This window comes from Oncorhynchus tshawytscha, linkage group LG09 (assembly GCF_018296145.1).
Source record: "Oncorhynchus tshawytscha isolate Ot180627B linkage group LG09, Otsh_v2.0, whole genome shotgun sequence".
In the NCBI taxonomy this organism is placed as follows: Eukaryota; Metazoa; Chordata; class Actinopteri; order Salmoniformes; family Salmonidae; genus Oncorhynchus; species Oncorhynchus tshawytscha.
The window spans coordinates 68942436-68957676 of NC_056437.1; the positions used below are offsets into that span (position 1 = coordinate 68942436).

General features: G+C 39.5%; 1 protein-coding gene, 1 long non-coding RNA gene and 1 pseudogene across 2 annotated transcripts; all 3 read right to left on the reverse strand.

The window, feature by feature from the left end:
• Positions 1 to 1241: 1241 nt before the first annotated feature.
• LOC121847316 (interferon a3-like) lies at positions 1242 to 2372 on the reverse strand. The gene is made up of 5 exons (XM_042327926.1): positions 2223 to 2372; positions 1993 to 2064; positions 1684 to 1833; positions 1446 to 1544; positions 1242 to 1331 (listed from the first exon to the last, which is right to left on the reverse strand). Exons 1-5 carry the CDS (start codon positions 2370 to 2372, stop codon positions 1242 to 1244), a joined length of 561 nt encoding a protein of 186 aa, XP_042183860.1.
• A 1323-nt stretch (positions 2373 to 3695) lies between these two features.
• LOC121847207 lies at positions 3696 to 7488 on the reverse strand. The gene is made up of 3 exons (XR_006084148.1): positions 7360 to 7488; positions 4116 to 4205; positions 3696 to 4010 (listed from the first exon to the last, which is right to left on the reverse strand). It is a non-coding gene; the product is annotated as an uncharacterized LOC121847207 (long non-coding RNA).
• Positions 7489 to 11855: 4367 nt separating this feature from the next.
• The window catches only part of LOC112258516, a 34261-nt pseudogene continuing 30875 nt past the window's right edge, over positions 11856 to 15241 (reverse strand).

Sequence of the window (15241 nt, forward strand, 5' to 3'; positions counted from 1 at the left end):
CCCAGATCCTCAATCATTTCTACAGCTGCACTGTCGAGCCGTAAGACGCTACAGAAGGTAGTTGGTACGGCCCAGAACATCACTGGGGCAAAGCTTTCTGCCTTTCGAGAACTATATAATAATAGACAGTATCAGAGGAAAGCCTATGAAATTGTCCGAGACTCCAGTCACTCAAGTCATCGACTGTTTTCACTGCTACCGCACGGAAAGCGGTACCAGAGCGCCAAGTCTAGGACCAAAAGGCTCCTTAACAGCTTTTACCCCCAAGCCATGAGACTGCTGAACAATTAATCACATTGCCAATACATTGACACCCACTCCCCTACCTACATCTACCTACATGTACAAATTACTTAAACAAACCTGTACCCCCGGCACACTGACTCAGAACCTTGTTATTTTATTGTGTTGCTTTGAATTATTTGTTACTTGTTTATTTGGTAAATATTTTCTTAACTCTTCTTGAACTGCACTGTTGGTTAAGGACTTGTAAGTAAGCATTTCACGGTAAGGTCAACACTTGTTGTATTCGGTGCATGTGACAAATAAAGTTTGATTTGATTTGAAATATCATACCCCATCTCCAAAAAAATGCAAACCTCGGCAGTTACTGTAATGCTGTTAGCATGTCTTGGGGGTATGCTATTTGTGCGTCTTTAACTTTCTCACTAATCATTATTCACGATTCATTCAGGATTGCTGTAATCATGTCCGATCCTGTCTGTTTGTTTGCCATGGTGCTGAAATGTCTTCTTATCTTGCCTCCACTGTGGACGCATTTAAAGGGTTTTCCAGCCGTTATGCACGGGTTGTGTGATATCATCAGTCTTCAAGTTAAGACACAACAACACTGTGTGACATTATCAGGCCTATTTAAGGACCTTTTTATTAGGCCCATATGTAAATATGTTATATTAAAAATATATTTCAGCTGTTAGAGGTCACATTAGTTTATTCAAATGTATTTAATCGTTACAATAACGTTTCCAATATTGTCGCAATAATAAATACAGTATGCAATGGTCTTCATAAATACAAAAATCAATGCATGAAAACGTTGTTACATTTTCTATAGCCTAAAAATACATAGCACATAATACATTATTCAGTATAAAATGTGTTTTACATCGCAGAGTTGTGAATTCACATAATAAATAAATAAAACATATATAAAAATAACCGTGTAAATAAATAGTAGAAAAAATAGAAGTATAAATAATCTCTACACACACACACGAGGCTCATTGGTTAGTCAATATTATTGTGACTAGTCTTAGCATGTGTGCCAGCACCACTTTCCTTATGCCTTCCCAGCCGCTTGCGCTGTATTCCTGCATGAACGAAACACACATGTATTATTTTAGAATAGACACATGTTGTGTCATCACATATGAATATATCCTTATTTGGTGAATGCACTCTCTTGGTAAGACAAATTGACATACCTCGCGTTTCAAGTAATTCTTCAGGAATTTGAAGTGAAGGCTCATATTTTTGTTCACTCCTTTGTCAGATTTTGGTAGTGTAGCTCTTATAGCCTTTACCTGTTGGAACAAAATATAAGTCATTAATGTTATGTTATGATTCGTTTAAATCACATTATATGGCAATCTAAAAAATATAGGATAATGTTTGCCTTTTTGCATTAATGTTAATAGAAAATCACAAATCACATAGACTTACACATTGGTCCAGCTCCGAGGTCTGGCGATGCAGGTCACTCATAAACTCGTCAACGACTTTCTGGTCCCAGAAAGAATCATAGTTATCACTTCTGTACAATTTCTCTATAGCGTTCAGAGTTTGCGAAATGAAGACAATCTTGTCGTCATCCTAGAAGAAGAGTGATTTGTATTAGTACATGCCTTATGAATGTCAGAAAAGTATAGCAAATTTGGCATATTCGTTAATACCCAATTATATGGCCTACACTGAGAAAAAACGTTGAACCAAAACCCTTTTTAAATAGTGTAGGCTATGCATTTGTCTTACCTTGAAATGATCGACATGTCTGTATTCCTCGTAAGGGAAAGTGATCTGAGGTTCTCGAGAGACCACATGACCCTGAGATGCCAAAAAATAGAATCAAATGATTGCAATATTATTATTGTATACATAAACGAGTAACTGAATCAAATGAAACACAGCAGCACATTAAATGTTGAATAGATGACAACTGCTCAATGACCAGGAACAAGTAAATAAACATTACAGTATCCTACCATTTCCCGAAGCACCGTTATGGTGTTGTTGCTGAACACTTGGAACATGCTCCGAGACTTAGGAAGTGTCTTCATCCAAGTGCATCCGAAGGTTTTATGCCAGGTGCAAATCGTCAGGATCAAGCACATCCAAAAGCTTATTGAACCCATTTTATCGTAGTTCTACTGTAGTTCGCTGTCTGTTCGCTATCAACCGAGGTGCAAAATTAGGCAGACTTCCGAAAGACACCTATAGTTTGTATAATTCCGGAAAAAAATAAGATTTCCTCAAAGGACAAAGAGAAAAAGTGTTCTTCCTGATCGATCCTCTTCTCGAAATCCAGAGTTCTGTCATGTTGCATTCTGTGTCGATATTTTATACAAAGATTTTGAAAGGTGTTCCGAAATTGAAAGGTGGAAGTCCCGGTAGACAGGCGCTTTCATACCTGACAGTATATTTTTCAGCCTGGAGACAACGCACGGAAAGGACAGGTGCATCCCTCGAAGACTTGTTCAATTCTTGACTGATTTGTTATTTTATTTTGAAATATTGGATTACCAACCAGGAACATGTTTTAGATTAAAAACATTTACTTGTGAATCCATTTTAGTCAGACGACAGCGTAAATTAATATGCATTTCTTTTCAAACATTTCGTTGTCCTTTCACTTCGGAAACAATTGCGTTTAAATCTCGTCTTCGCAAACGCATCACCTTTTCATTTACACACGGAAACTATGGTATCCAACTACGTTGGAACCACTTGCTTAATGGGCAAATGTGGTTTCTGGACCTCAACTTCCTTTTTAAAGATACAGATCAACGTTATATGGGTTATATCAACTACACACTCAACATTACTATATTTCGTTTTAGAAACGGGTTTTAGTAGTCTCATTTAATTTCGTAGACGAGCTCCTTTCTGCACCCGGTTTTCAGAATAAGACACTGGTAGACTATGCAGTGCACAGGCAGTATATACCTTGACAATACTGCTTACCTTGACATTAGTGCTTAAATTGGAGACTGTATTTCGGGTGCTTTTGAATCTGGGCCTACACGCACTTGTGAGTAAAATATGTCTATCACGTAGATCATTTGTCAAAGTATTCCGTATTCGTGTGTTTTTATTGGACTTTTATCCAGATATGTGAGTTGATGTTACCTCTGCATCTATTATCTTTCCACTGTAGAGACTGAAGAGTAACAGCACGGTTAGCGAATGCTATACTCCATTGAACTAACATTCAGAAGAGTTATAATTATGTTGCATGATATCCAGTAAATATGTACTTGCTAGAAGTCATAACTATCTGAATCAACAGTGTTTTACAGTGATATGATGATGTCTGAAAGGGCGGGAAAGTATGGCTGGAATTCAGAGTAATTGTAAAGGAGCTTGTTGTTTTTCATTGAAGATGATGTTGATATGCAATTGTTAGTAGGAATAACATCTCATTTAGTACAACATTTAAACGAAAAAGTCGTTGTATTTCAAGGTTGCATCACACCACAGAATTTTACAAAATTGCTAGCACAATTTCAACCAATGTAAGGCGTGTTTGTATCTTAATTTAAATATCATAGCCTACATGGAAATCATTTGCAACACGGATAAATAACATAAACATGTGAAGCTTACAGTGGTACATTTAATTTAATCATCAAAATGACATGTTTTGCAGAAATGAACTAAAAGTAGTGCTACTCTCACACGTGTGTTCTTGGCATTTTTAATTTCTTGTAAAAATCCCTCGGGATGCTCCACATTTCAGCTCTCACGACCTCCCATGAGCACAAGCTGAAAAGCTGAAATGAAAAACGCTGAAGTGAAAAGAATACATTATACACCATAGGTATAGGCTAGGCCCACTCCACCCCTCTCAGTAAAATGCAACCTATAAGATGCTTTACCTCAGGTGAAAGAAAGTCGTCCAGCTGTTTGAAGTAGTTCTTAACCATATCCCCAATTGGAATGTTTTGACGCAGTAGCATGTCTCTGACCTGAAATAGTAAACAACAAACATTACAAATCAATATCCATGTGATTACTTGAATAATAATAGTAGAAATAAAAAATAATTTGTGCAGTTAATTGTGCAGTTATACAGTTAACAAATGAAACATAACCAAGAAGAACATGATTATAATAGTTTGACTCCACACAGCTGCTCCAATGCAGCTATCTTAATATACTACATGTAGCATCCATGGCATTTCATTATTTATTGTAAAACATAGTGACATTGGAGTATAAAAAGGTACATATATTGTTAAGAGCTAGACACAATGCCATGAAGGTGTTTTCCTTAGTTTCTATAGGCCAAATAAAATAACATGAACAATGACTGCTCAGTGATCACTGTCAGCGAGCTACTATACAGATTAAAGTCCTTTGTTGTTTTGTATGACTGCACGTGGGACAGGGTCATGACTAGAAGGGATCCAGCTTTGGCCAAGTTAACGTCAATTTAGATTTTTCGTAGCAGGTTTAACCGAAATTACGCAGCAGGTTAGGATAATTAACGTAGCAGGTTAGGATTATTGGTTAAATTTAGGAAAAGAGTTAGGGATAGGTAAAATGCCACCCAAAACTTTGTACATTAATTTGACAATTAGGAACCCTTATAGCCATGACCGTGGGCCAGCCTCTGTCTCGGCAGATGATGACATCGGTGATTACACACCATAATCGCTTTCACTTTCGGAAACCAACGTTTTTAAATATTACTGCATTTCGTCATCTATCTTTCCCAGCAGGTACAACATTGTTTGCGTGCTAGGCTAGCTCACTCAACATTATTATTACATGCTTATTGCATGTTCTGTTAATAGCAGCCAATGGGTGGTGTTCAAAGTAGGCCTACATTTTGAAAAAAGCATGCAAGGCTTTAGGTTAAGGTTAATCCACTTGTCCATCAGACAAGGAGGTGACTGAAAATGTGTTGTTACATAAAAAATTAAATGCATTATTATTCCCATACCATTTTTAGAGAGAAACATGCACATTATGCTACCCTACACCTATTGGCTACTTAGCTTATTCAAGACAGTCTCAAAATACAACACTGCCCCTTACGGAAAACAAAAATCTCTTTTCAAAGATGGATAGAAATGCACACATTTTGTGCTCTTGTGGGAAGCAACCACTCCCCCATTGTTGACCAGACATTGGCTAAAAGTGGGATAATCGCTCAATAACTAGCAAAGAATATTAACAAATGTACACAGGTGGCTACATGCAGCTCTCACGTCGATATCAAAGCAAGCGCATTTTCCCTAGTTCAAAGTGAATGGCTCAGAGCCATGTATGGCAGTGGCTTTTTGCAAATATGTCTATGCAGCTCTGATTGGTTATGGTGCACTGGTCTGCGTAGTGTATGGTCCTGCGTCGTGCCTGTCAATACAATAGATTCATACTCCAATGCGCTCTGGATACAATAAAATATCTTGCACAGTTAGTTTTGCATACTAAGTCTTGCATAGTTCGTTTAGTTTCGGTGTGTTACATTGAAAGTGGCTTCTCAACTTGACAGTTTATAAAGGCACTCAGTGAAGTCAGATTAAAGGCAACGGACAGTCTAGATTCTGCATAGTCCGTTGATTCGAGCATTCCCACAGTAGAGTGAAACGTTGATAGAGGTAACTAAAAGGGACAATTCTAGAAAGTTGAGTGATGTTCAATCTAGTGCTTCTCTGAGCAGGCTTATATTTCTTCTGCTCGGCAGCACGAGGGAAGCTGTGCTCAGATTTGAGGGAACATTGCTTGTACCGATTCAACGTTAATTACCTATCCAAGCCTTTCAGATCTATATTTTTGTAGTGGGTAGGGGTTGTTTCTGGACAGGACCGCCATTTCCACCTGCCATTTCCCCCAAATAGAATTCAACCCACCGCTGTGCCTTGTCTGACTTACAAATCTATAGATGGAATCTACTGTATGTTAAATTCCCTATTTCTACATCTCTCCACTGCTAAACCATTGGTTTGTTAGTCAAGTGCTTCATAATCGTTGTCACAGGGGTTTAAAAGATGGGTGTGTGCCTCATTTATTGCAATGTCCTACATCTGTGTAATATAAATCATTCAAACCACTTATTAATCAGTGTGATTAAAAAAACATCACCCTTAATTCTCCAACAACATTGTATGTATATATATATATACACACACACACATAGATACACATACAGTCTTCACCTTATGGATTTAGGTGACCGGATGAAAGGTGGGTCCTCCGAAGGTGCCTGTCCTACACTGCAGATACATCCTCCTCCTCCAGTCTGGTGTTGCTCCTTAGCTAGTCCAAGTATGTGTTCTCTGGCCTTCCCCTTCTGCTGACACCTTGCTGTGGTTGCCAGATGATTAGTTCACTAAAGCCGTTTAGTTAAGCTACGGAATACATTTAATTTCTTTTCCCAGTATTTCATGTACCCCAAATATCAACCAGAGGGAAGCACTATTTAAAATTGTAGTGTGAATCCCACTAAAGTGTAAAGCTCAAAATCAAAACATCACTTTGGACTTTTGTTTAATAAGAATTAATGACACAACAAACATTAAGTGGCCAAATATTTAAAACAAATAATAATAACAATATTAAGCAATAAAAAAATGTATAATAATATTGTTTTATATTTTTGGACATTATATTTAGAGATGCCCCCACCCTCACAGTAATCAACATGTAAAATACACCCAGCGGTCAGTTAATTAGGTACACCAATCCTGACTGCCATCAGCATGATGCAAAAAGAACCGGGATTCATCAGATCAAGCAACCTTTTTCCACTTCTCAATTGTCCAGTTTTGGTGATTGCTTTCCCAGTGGAGCCGCTTCTTCTTGTTTATAGCTGGTAGGAGTAGAACCCATTTTGGTCGTCTGTTGCAATAGACCATCCATGACAAGGAGCCACAAATGGCTATTTCTGAGATGCCGTTCTGCTCGCCACTGTTATACTGCGTCATTATGTGGTGGAAATGTAAAATTTATGACATACTATACTGTTTAATTAGACTTACTATGCTGTTTTTATTTAGAGAATTGTCCATTGTTATATGTTAGTATTTTGCTGATACAGGCTAATCTTATTCGCCACACTGTGGGTATGGATGGAACATCAGTGATGTGTACTCCGAGGAACTTGAAGCTGGTTACCTTCTCCACTGAGGGCCTGTCAATGTGGATGTGGGCGTGCTCCCTCTGCTGTCTCCTCAAGTCCACGATCAGCTCCTTTGTTTTGTTGACCATGAGGGAGACAATATTTTCCTCGCATCACTCCGCCAGGGATCTGAAATCGGAGCAGATAGCCAGGGCGAATTTACGAAGCCTCCGAACGCACAACGACTATACTGTTTAGCCAAGTTAAGAATGATGCAAATATTCAAGTCAATAACTGTTGGGTAGCCACATCTTACTCAGTCTGTGAGTACAAATAAGAGTCGTTTGGGTGCGACCTCAGTATGTGACATACTGTTTCCACAATCTACAGGAACTTAGATGTGTGGAAACATGCAGAAAGGAACAGACATCGGTGGCAACGTCAGCTATCTTAATCTGAACAGACAAGCTAATGCAGCTTTTACACACCACGTTCCATCTCTCTTTCCACCAATCTGCTAAACTGCCACTCCACAAAATAGGTTGTACTTTTTCTATTAAAGTAGAGACATCTCTGCTCGTTGGGCTTTCCTAATGATGCATTGATTAAGTGGTTGTTATTGATTGCATCATTTTTGCAAATCTTATAAAATTGTTGTTTGAAAGAATCTGCAGTCTCTCTTCTTATAGAATTTCTCTAGCAATTTGGCGACAAGGACGGGATGGCTAACTCCGCTTACTGATTGCTCCCGGGGAAACCGAGGTTAAACTGCACGCTTTGGCTGCGTTAGATGTGGCTGCCCAAAAGACTTTCCAATGGTAGAGTTCTCATCTGCATTCAACTGTGCGAAACAATTCAATGTAGTAGGTGGTATTGTCATATCAGGGAAGACATTTCAACTTGACTGCAGAGGCTGACGAGGTTTAGCAAATTCAGCATCTTTCTCACTTGACCTAAAATGAAAAATCATCTCTGTTGTGAAAAATAAGTTAATGTAAATCAATGTGCTACACAATCATTTCTCTGGATTTATGGTGCTTCCAAGACCACTGGGAACTCAAGAAAAAAACTGGTTGAATCATGACGTCAGTAATCTTCAGGTAGGAATTCTAGAGATCCCTACTTGGAAATCCGAGTTGGATGACAGTTCAGAATGTATTTTCCTGTCGGAGCTCTTTTTATTCTACAGAATTCCTAGTTGTTTGAACTCACTGAAGTCTGAGATTTCCCAGTTCCTAGTTTCCAATTGTTTTGAACACGGCAAAAGTCATGCTGGTTTGACAGCAAGGCCAATGTATTCAACCTTTTCTGGCCCGTGGTGTTGAAAGTTTATCCTTTTAATCTTGGAAAGAGACCCTTAAACCCAGACCACACACACAAGTTCACTGAATAGCAGGCTAGTTATTTGAAATTAGCCACTGATTCCTTACAAACCTCTCATTGTTGAATTTACAATTTCCAACTTGTTGTGTAATGTTCATGTCTAATGGCAGATGAGCACTTATACGTTTTATCTACAGCATCTCTTCATATGACAAGGCTTGAAAAGGATTTGACAGTAAATTGTCAACGTGAGTCATGATGATGACTGCTTGTCTAGCTTGCGAGCTAAGATTTCGAAAGCTACATGTTGACTTTATCAGTCCAGTCAATGCTTTTGCAGATATATCTTAATTTAACGTAATTTAGCTGTGGCCAATGACCTTGAGCCTTCTTGGATGGGCAATTCTAATGTAACTCTATGGCAGCACCTGTTAGCAATTTATGTTTTTCTTCAATAACAGAAACTCCAATGCAAATCAGGGGGAGAAAATTGGTTTATTGTGAGACGACAAATCAATATGTTACGCTGGGAGGTAGATGTTCAGATGTTCAGTCCCCCCTGTCCTCAGCTTTTCCCCACCGAATATAGGAACAGGATACCTTTTATAACCCCCCTCCCCCTTTTATAACCCCCCTCCCCAGCCTGAGGTTGACCAATCAGAAGTCCTTGCAGTACAATGTGGCCAATGGCCACATCCTGCCCCTGACTCAATGTACAGACCTATGACAATATGGCACATGTAGCACACGTCACTGAGTTCAGGAGTGGCAGTCCACAGATTCCGAACAGATGTTGAACTGAAACCCAACTCCAATTTACAATTCACTATTGACCATTAGTAGGACTCACCGGGCTGGAGAGACACACCGGAGGCCTGGTCCGTGGAGCAGGCACAGGACTTACCAGGCTGGAGAGACACTGGAGGCCTGGTTCGTGGAGCATGCACAGGACTCATTGGGCTGTGAAAGCACACTGAGGTCTGGAGCTTAGAGCAAGCACAACCCCTCCTGGCTGAATCCCCACTTTAGCCCGGCACGTTTGAGGCGCTGGCACAGGATGCACTGGGCTGTGCAGGCGCACTGGAGACACCTTGCGCAGAGCAGGCGCAGGATATCCTGGTCCGAGGAGGCTCACTGGAGACCAGGAGCGCTGAGCCGACACCACCCTTCCTGGCTGGATACCCCTCTTTACTGGGCAGGTACGGAGAGCATGTACTGCACGCGCCGAGCTGTGACTGTGCACTGAAGGCACTGTGCGTAACACTGTAAAACATGGCACTGAAACCATGACTAACTTCGCTCACCCCGCTCGTCAACCCGTGTGCTTCCCCAATGTTTTTTTTTTTTTTTTTAAATTTTTTTGGGGGGGTTGCCTCTCGTGCTCCAGTCTCTGCAGTAACTCCTGATCTCTCTATGTGCCTCCGCCTGTTTCCATGGCAGGCTTTTGACGCCTGCCATGATCTCCTCCCACATCCACGATGACCTAAATTCACTTCTCTCCCGTGCCCAGGATCCCTTCTCCGCCTGGCCATGCTTCTTGGTCATTTGCCTGGTGTGTTCCTTGTTCTTCATGATGCTCTCTGCGCTTTTAACGGACCTCTGAGACTATCACAGTGCAGGTGCATTTATATGGAGACTTGATTACACACAGGTGGATTGTATTTATCATCATTAGTCATTTAGGTCAACATTGGATCATTCAGAGATCCTCACTGAACTTCTGGAGAGAGTTTGCTGCACTGAAAGTAAAGGGGCTGAATAATTTTGCACGCCCAATTTTTCAGTTTTTGATTTGTTAAAAAAGTTTGAAATATCCAATGAATGTCGTTCCACTTCATGATTGTGTCCCACTTGTTGTTGATTCTTCACAAAAAAAATACAGTTTTATATCTTTATGTTTGAAGCCTGAAATGTGGCAAAAGGTCGCAAAGTTCAAGGGGGCCGAATACTTTCGCAAGGCACTGTATATATATATAAGACTAAGCTATATAAATTATTTGTTTTTATTTTGTTGCCCACCAGCACCCTGCCTTGTTAAGGGGACTAAACTATTATCCATTAAAAGTATTGCTTGTTTTTTGTCTCTTTTTCCATTTTGTCTTTCCATGTCTTTTTTCTTATTTCTCCTCCAATCATAGTAAGACATGCAGGTGTTTAATACATTGGACAGACTTTATAAATAAACATCCCACAATGTCAAGTTCCTGGTCCCCCAAATTATCCTCTACTCCCTCACCCAGATCTCCCCCCCCCTTCAGCCCACAGCCCCAGTGTGATTACCACACATAAAACGAACAGGAAAAACATGAACAGCAACCCTCACAAAGTACAAAACATATTAACAATAAGTTACATAAAGAAACAAAAGTACAAGCATACATAAACTGAAAGTAGAAATTATCATGTGACTGATCAGCAACAAGTTTAATGTGCATCCCCTCTGATGGTTATATAAGATATTATAAATCCACTCTCATTGGTTTCAGACAAGAACGAAATTTGGGCAAGTTATACAAAATACGTTTTTATTCACATTTCAATATTATTTTTTTACTGCTTTTTAAAGTAGACCGGAAATACAGTTCAACACAGGTACAAAGGGAAACACAAAATATAAATAATAAATTATTAAAATAAAAAACAATAATGTATTATTTAAATATAATAAATAGACTGACAGGGTCCCACATGATTGGTTTCATGCTTTATAAACTGGTAAGGGTGTAGCTTGTCGTAGCAGAATCAGAATTCTTTAGGTAACATAGATAAGATGTTTTATTTTCATAATATGCTTGTGAGATACTTGTCATTTTGAATGTATTTTGTTGTACTATAGTGTTGGCGTCTGCAGTTATCTATTCTCTGTCAGGGTTCAGTTACTTGGGCCACAGAAAGGGAGAAGTCAAGCTTGTCTTCATATGTAAACGTAACTTTTAAATCAGGTGAAGGGATGTTTGAGGGGGAACCAATTATCTCTTGGCTCCACAATGTCTGTGTGCCAGTCACTGTCTCTCTGTGATCTTGTCCAGGGGTGGGTGTATTTGATATATGCCATTGGGTGGGGTAATGGTGTTGGTCCTGAGTGGTACCAAGAGCGAGATAGGAACATAGTTTAGGAGACAAAGCTGAACGATAATTTATAGCCAATGCTGTCTGGCTATGTGTGTCTTTGCTATAAAGGATCTCAGTTGCAATGTAAGCACTCTCAGAAAATTCATTTATAGACACTGAATTGATCTGAGAGTCACAGGGTTGTGATGGAGCTCATAATAATTAAAGATGGACTTTATGATAACTCTGACTTGTGTGGTGGTTTGTTCTCATGATTTGGTAAATACAGGAAATTTCCACTACAAGCTTCTGAAATGAGTCTGGATGATCAGTACAATTGTGCCACAAGGATATCCAATCTTTGCAGATGACGTTTCATCTCTTTCCTGATGAGCTCCCAAACCTGTGCACTGTAGTTCTGAAAAACAGAACATTTAAAATATTAGTGGGGTGAACATTCTTGGCAAAATAGTGACCAAATTGTTTTGAACAACATAGAAAGAATGGTGCCGTATGCATTAAGCTTCTAGGAGTAGGAGAGCTGATTTAGGATCAGTTTTGTCTTCTAGATCACTATAAATAAGTACAGAGGAGACCTGATACAAGATCAGCACTTCTGAGATGCTTGATACATATGTCCCCAGAACTCACTATTTTTTTTAAAGAACACTGCTCCTGTTTACCCTAGTTTATATTCATGATTACATGTATTAAACACATTTCCATACGAAATCAAACTCACCATTTTTCTCAGAACCGTCCTATTCAACTTCTTGAAGTACCTTTCAGTCTCCTCTCAGGTTTCATGGCAGGTGATACATGTCGGACAAAATTAAACAAAACTTTAGCATCATGCAGATGTAGGATCTTCATTTGATCCTTTTTTTTCTGAGAATTTTTCTGCACGGCAGGAAATTGAAATGTAATGTGTATTCAATGTTTGAAAAGGATTCTAAAGATTGTAATTTCCACTTTAAAATACCAAACTTGCTGTGCCATAATGAAAAATGCATCAAAGCCTATGAAAACCTTCCATTAATTATAATCCACAATAAATTTACATTTCTCATTGCTGCAATATTATTTATGTGATGTCGCAAACTGGCTCAAAATCTGTAATAACCCATATCCAGTGCGTTTGGAAAGTATTCAGACCAATTCCCTTTTTCCAAATGTTGTTACGTTACAGCCTTATTCTAAAATGGATTAAAGAAAAAAATGATTCATCAATCTACACACAATACCCAATAATGACAATGCAAAAACAGAAATACCTTATTTACATATGAATTCAGACCCTTTGCTATGAAACTCAAAATTCAGCTCAGTTGCATCCTGTTTCCATTGATCATCCTTGAGGTGTTTCTACAATTTGATTGGAGTCCACCTGAGGTAAAATCAACTGATTGAACATGATTTGGAAAGTCACACCCTGCTATTTAAGGCCCTACAGTTGACAGTGCATGTCAGAGCAAAAACCAGGACATGAAGTTGAAGAAATTGTCCGTAGAGCTCCGAGACAAGATTGTGTCGAAGCACAGATCTGGGAAAGGGTCCCAAAACATTTCTACAGCATTGAAGGTCCCCAAGAAAACAGTGGCCTCCATCATTCTTAAATTGAAGAACTTTGTAACCACCAAGACTCTTCCTAGAGCTGGCCGCCTGGCACAACTGAGCAATCGGGGGAGAAAGGCCTTGGTCAGGGAGGTAACGAAGAACCCGATGGTCACTCTGACAGAGCTTCAGATTTCTACTGTGGGGATAAGAGTGCCTTCCAGAAAGACAACCATCTCTGGTAGAATGGCCAGACGGATGACACTCCTCAGTAAAAGGCACATTGCAGCCCGCTTTGAGTTTGCAAAAAGGCACCTCCCTGACAATAGGACTCTCAGACCATGAGAAACAAGTGTCTCTGGTCTAATGAAACCTATTTGGCCTGAATGCCAAGCATCACATCTGGAGGAAACCTTGCACCATCCCTACAGTTAAGTATGGTGGTGGCAGCATCATGCTGTGGGGATGTTTTTCATTGGCAGGGACTGGGCGACTAGTCAGGATAAAGGGAAAGATGAACAGAGCAAAGTACAGAGATATGCTTGATGAAAACCTGCTCCAGAGCGTACAGGACCTCAGACTGGGGCGAGGTTCACCTTCCATCAGGACAACGACCCTAAGCATACAGCCAAGACAACGCAGGAGTGTCTTTGGGACAAGTCTCTGAATGTCCTTGAGTGTCCCAGCAAGAGCCCGGACTTATGCTAAAATGATCGAACATCTCTAGAGTGACCTGAAAATAGCTGTGCAGCGGCGCTCCCTATTCAACCGGATAGAATTTGAGAGGATCTGCAGAAAAGAATGGCAGAAACTCCTCAAATACAGATGTGCCAGGCTTGTAGCATGATAGCCAATAAGACTCAAGCCTGTAATCACTGCCAAAGGTGCTTCAACAAAGTTCTGAGTAAAGGGTCTGAATACTTACGTAAATGTGATGTTTCAGTTTTGTATTGTTATTATGTTTGAAAAAATATCTAAAACACAGTTTTTGCTTTGTCATTATCGGGTATTGTGTATAAACTGAAGAGGGGAAAAATCCATATATAACATTATATGTACTTTATAAGTCAATTTCTCCACTTGTAGAGTTAGTAGGCTACAGCTAAACCAGGGCTCTCCAACCCTGTTCCTGGAGAACTACATTCCTGTAGGTTTCACTCCAACCCCAATCTACCACACCTGATTAATTAGGTAGTTGATAAACTTAACCAGGTTAGCTACAACTGGGAAGTTGGACAAAAACTACAGTGAGGCAACTCAACATAAATGTGGGATTGGAGAACCTGACCTGGAACAGGGATTATTATATTTAAATAGACCCTTTACTTACGCAGGAATTGGGTGCTTTCAATTGTTTTTCTAGAATTTTGAGGAACTGTCTGAGTTTTTCTTGTCCCAGGTGACGGACTTCATATTCCCATCAAACAGTTTTGTGATTTTATAGATGACTCCTTTTCCGGACTCTGACTTTGTCCTCAAACTACGAGGAAGATATAAAAAGAAGATTATAAACAGTATAGGCTTCCGTTATGGCATTAATATAACATTGGGTCAAGACCTCAAAACCAAACCATATCAGAACACGATTAGTAAAAATTCGAGCCTTTACCTCGGCATCATCTATGTGTCTGTAAAGTGATGTTGGGAAAAGGACAGGGGCATTCTGCTTTGTGATATCTCCTCCCTGGAAAACAATCAATATAGTGTGTTAAGTCACGTGTCAAATGCTTCAAGAGCAATCAAGACAGACATAAAGTATAGCTTATACTGCAAGTACAGCAGGCCTAATGTTGATAGCGTCTCTTGATATCTCTGTCATTATAGCCTTAGCGCCCTTTTTACTATGTATATTCAAATATAGGCTAACAGTTTTCTAACACAGATGCTAAACATGAAACATATGACTATTTTTCTGGGTTGGTTGTTTTGCTGTCCTTAATCTATGCATTCAGTCTCCTTTTACAGTGTGCTGATAACTCACCATCTGGTCCAGCAGGGAAAGGTATTCTG

Coding starts and splice junctions, on each gene's coding strand:
- LOC121847316 (XM_042327926.1), bottom strand. CDS start 2,372: ATGGGTTCAATAAGCTTTTGGATGTGCTTGATCCTGACGATTTGCACC. Junction 1,834..1,992: donor GACATGTCGATCATTTCAAG/GTAAGACAAATG, acceptor CTCTTCTTCTAG/GATGACGACAAGATTGTCTT. Junction 1,332..1,445: donor AGAATTACTTGAAACGCGAG/GTATGTCAATTT, acceptor TCGTTCATGCAG/GAATACAGCGCAAGCGGCTG.